Source organism: Arachis duranensis, chromosome 3 (assembly GCF_000817695.3).
Source record: "Arachis duranensis cultivar V14167 chromosome 3, aradu.V14167.gnm2.J7QH, whole genome shotgun sequence".
Classification (NCBI taxonomy): domain Eukaryota; kingdom Viridiplantae; phylum Streptophyta; class Magnoliopsida; order Fabales; family Fabaceae; genus Arachis; species Arachis duranensis.
The window spans coordinates 8,687,986-8,691,637 of record NC_029774.3 but is presented as its reverse complement, the minus strand read 5'-3'; the positions used below and the strand labels follow the sequence as shown (position 1 = coordinate 8,691,637).

The 3,652-nt window shown below is 29.1% G+C and overlaps 1 protein-coding gene across 1 annotated transcript; it reads left to right on the top strand.

Annotated features, from left to right (window-relative positions):
• Window positions 1–78: 78 nt before the first annotated feature.
• LOC107477371 (protein RGF1 INDUCIBLE TRANSCRIPTION FACTOR 1) lies at window positions 79–2,686 on the top strand. Its single transcript, XM_016097369.2, has 4 exons — window positions 79–248; window positions 465–692; window positions 1,211–1,426; window positions 1,914–2,686. The coding sequence occupies exons 1-4, from the start codon at window positions 246–248 to the stop codon at window positions 2,151–2,153; spliced, it is 687 nt and encodes a 228-aa protein (XP_015952855.1). The 5' UTR covers window positions 79–245; the 3' UTR covers window positions 2,154–2,686.
• The last annotated feature ends 966 nt before the right edge of the window (window positions 2,687–3,652 follow it).

Sequence of the window (3,652 nt, the reverse complement as noted above, 5' to 3'; positions counted from 1 at the left end):
TGCTTGGGCGAGAGTAGTACTAGGATGGGTGACCTCCTGGGAAGTCCTCGTGTTGCACCTCTTTTTTTTTTTTTTTTTTTTTTTTTTTTTTTTCTCTTTGGGTGTGTTTTTCTGCCACCAAATTAAAAGTCCAAAGTGTTATATAGCACTTAGTTCCTATATGATAGAGCAGGATCAATAGCTCACAATAAACACAAAGAAGAAATTTTGCAAAAAGAAAAAGAAACAACTAGAATCTCATCATCATGGTTAGTACTTTATTTGCAGTACAATAGAATTTACATATATAGTACTATCAACAATCAATGCAAAAGTATACAATTTAAAAATGGGTTTTTTCTTTAAAAATAAAATAAAATAAAAATTCAACCTTTTATGTTGAAATTTTGGGTTTTGATGAATCTATTGAATTATTCACTAACTTTGCATTTTTTTTTTGTAAATGGGTATAATATGGAATTTAGGGAGGTGGATTCAATGAAGAATATGGAGGAATAACAATGGAAGAAGAAGAAGAGAAGAATAAGTGGCCACCATGGCTGAAACCACTTCTGAAAACAAGCTTCTTTGTTCAATGCAAAGTCCATCAAGATTCTCATAAGAGTGAATGCAACATGTATTGTTTGGATTGTGTTAATGGTGCTCTTTGTTCTGCATGTCTGGCTTCACACAAAGATCATAGAACAATTCAGGTAATTAGAAAATTTTGGTCAAACCCCAAAATAGTTGGTCAATGAATCTATCATGACTCAATCTGATTCAATTCTCAAAATATTTAAAGTATTTTGGTGTTTGTTAATCTGATTTAGTTTCTTGTTCTTGCATTGTTATAAGATCCAGTTCCCTTTTGATATGCACAAAAACAAATAAAATAAAATAAATCTGTCTTGGTTTCATCGTTACCCGCACGTGCCATTTAATGCTGAGTATGTTGCAAACTCCACAAAAGTCAGAGTTTTAGTTGCAAAATTTTGCACTTTAGTTTTTGATTTTTTTTTTCATAATTCCCAATTGAATAATTGTTTATATTGCTCAATTTTGTTGTCCACTGGTTCAGCTTTGTATAGATATTAGATAATAGCTTGATTTATTTTTATTTTATTTTTTTGATATTATTTTCTTTGAGCTAGAATAAATAAATAATGTGGATAATATCCTCTGATGTAGATTTTTTTTTTTCAATTTGTTTTTTCATATTTAATTTTGAAAGATAAGGAGGTCTTCATACCATGATGTGATAAGAGTGTCTGAGATTCAGAAATTTCTGGACATAACAGGGGTCCAAACCTACATTATTAACAGTGCCAAGATTGTGTTCTTGAATGAGAGGCCTCAACCCAGGCCTGGAAAAGGTGTAACCAACACCTGCCAAGTTTGTGAGCGCAGCCTCCTTGATTCCTTCAATTTCTGCTCACTTGGTTGTAAGGTACAATAATATTTTCTATCCGATCCGATCTTATCCGTATTTTATTCATAATATTTGTCATTTTAATGTTTGATATATTCGATGTATATTCATAACTTAACATGTATTTAGATGTAATATGTGTTTTGAAGTTTTAATACATTCCTTAATTCAATGAATCCGAATGTAAATTCAAGATACATTGAGTTAAGGATATATCAAATTTTGAAAATGGTCGATATTACAAAATAAAGTGAACAGTTTTTTTTAGTTTGTGAACACTGTTGATTTGTTTTTAGTTTCAAACATTTTTGTTATTCTAATTTAGTGAAAAAAAAATTCACGAACCAAACCAGTGTTAATATTTTGTTGTAACATAGTTGGTGAGCATGATTTCCTAAATTTTTGGAAATGTTGCATGTAAAGTCACACAAGAATACGAAGATGATGAGCATTGGTGGACAAAATAATAAATAACCTCTTCAAGTTTTCAATTTTTTTTATTTAGATTGTTGGAACCTCCAAGAAATTCAGGAAGAAGAGAATGTTGGGGGAGACAGATGGTTCTTCAGATGGAGAAGGGTCAATGAATGGCATTGGCAATGGAAGTGCTAGGAACAAAATAATCCAAAGTTTTACGCCTTCGACGCCACCGCCGACGGCGGTCAACTACAGAACTTCTTCCAAGAGAAGGAAAGGAGTTCCACATAGATCTCCAATGGGGGGAGGACTTATAATAGAATACTAAAAATATTACACTATATTATTATTATTATACTTGGCATGTTTGGTTTTTCTTTTAAGAAGCTCTCAAATCATGGTTTTGTTCGAAACCATGTTTGGGAGCTTAAAAAATGAAAAACCAAACATTCTTTATAGTGAAAAGAAAAGATATAGCATGTGCTGTCCTAAGAAAATATGCTTTGAATTTTTACATAGTTTTACAATGCCTGAGCCTTGATCCATGAGGCCGGTGATGGGAACTATTATTTATCTTTTGTATAGAACAAGAAATAGGATGGAAAAAAGGAAAATTACCCCAAGAAAAAGGAAAAAAGGGAAGGAAAAAAAAGAGAGGGAAAATTATGTGTGTTAGAAAGGAAATAATGATATATAGTATATAGTGTAGAGTAGGGAGTATTTTCATGTTGATATATAAGAATGGGATTATTGATGCATATATGTTTTAATAATGTATTATATGGTTAATGTAAATAGTGGCTTGTAGAAAGGAATTTGTATAGCATCAAAATTAGACAAATAATAAAAGGGTTATGGTGACGATGATGATATTCCTTAGCTTATTGGGTTTTGTCTTTTTTATCCAAAAAGTTGAAAGTATATTTGTTTGTGTGGTGTTCTGGTGGATGAATGAGTGGTTAAACTTTTAATTTTGATAATCAATTAGCTTTTGATATTTTTATCTTTTTTTTCTGCTTTTGAAGCTTCATGACCTTCTCATGAAGTTAATGGAATAAATCAAGTGTGATGCATATAAAGTGCAATGGTGTGTTTGCTTCTTTTCCAAATCGAAGATTGAATTATGAACACAATGAACTTTTAGATTAATTAAAAAAATAATAATAAATTATTAGTTCCATAAAAATATTTTCATGTGATTTTTGAAAAAAAAAGGAAAGATCAAAGATGGTTCTTTTTATAAAAGAAAATATCACACAAAAAAATTATGTACAAAATATTCTCTACAGGTTTAATAAAAAATTTTTATTTTTTATTGATTTATCCTTAAATTTGTTTACTTTAGAGTTTATGATTAAGACTTTATAATTTGAAGAAAATGTTAGCATTAATTAAGCTTATCCTATTGTTTAAGTTTCCTTTCTTTTTTTTTTCTTTTTTTTTTCCTTTTAACTTCTAGGTTAGGCTTCCATTTTCCTGCTTTCCATGGGTCAAATGTATTAGGTTTGGATTAAAAATCTTTTAAGGCGGTTCAGTTAGATACGTACATTTTTTTTATTAATGTGACCTTTTTTTTTATATTTATGTGATCTTAATTATTGAAGAAGTTTGGAAATTTTCATTTGACATTTTTCCCCATCTTTTAGGCTGGTTTAATTTGTGCGTCGTTTTATTGGAATGTTTGAATCCATGTAAATGTTATTATGTTTCGAAAAAAAAAGGATATTTTTATTTTTTAAAATTTAAATTTAAATTAATGATATAAAATATAATAAATAATAGATAGTTAAAATTTATTCAATTAATAAAGAATAATGCAACACTTAT

Coding starts and splice junctions, on each gene's coding strand:
- LOC107477371 (XM_016097369.2), top strand. Junction 693..1,210: donor AAGATCATAGAACAATTCAG/GTAATTAGAAAA, acceptor TAATTTTGAAAG/ATAAGGAGGTCTTCATACCA. Junction 1,427..1,913: donor TCTGCTCACTTGGTTGTAAG/GTACAATAATAT, acceptor TTTTTTATTTAG/ATTGTTGGAACCTCCAAGAA.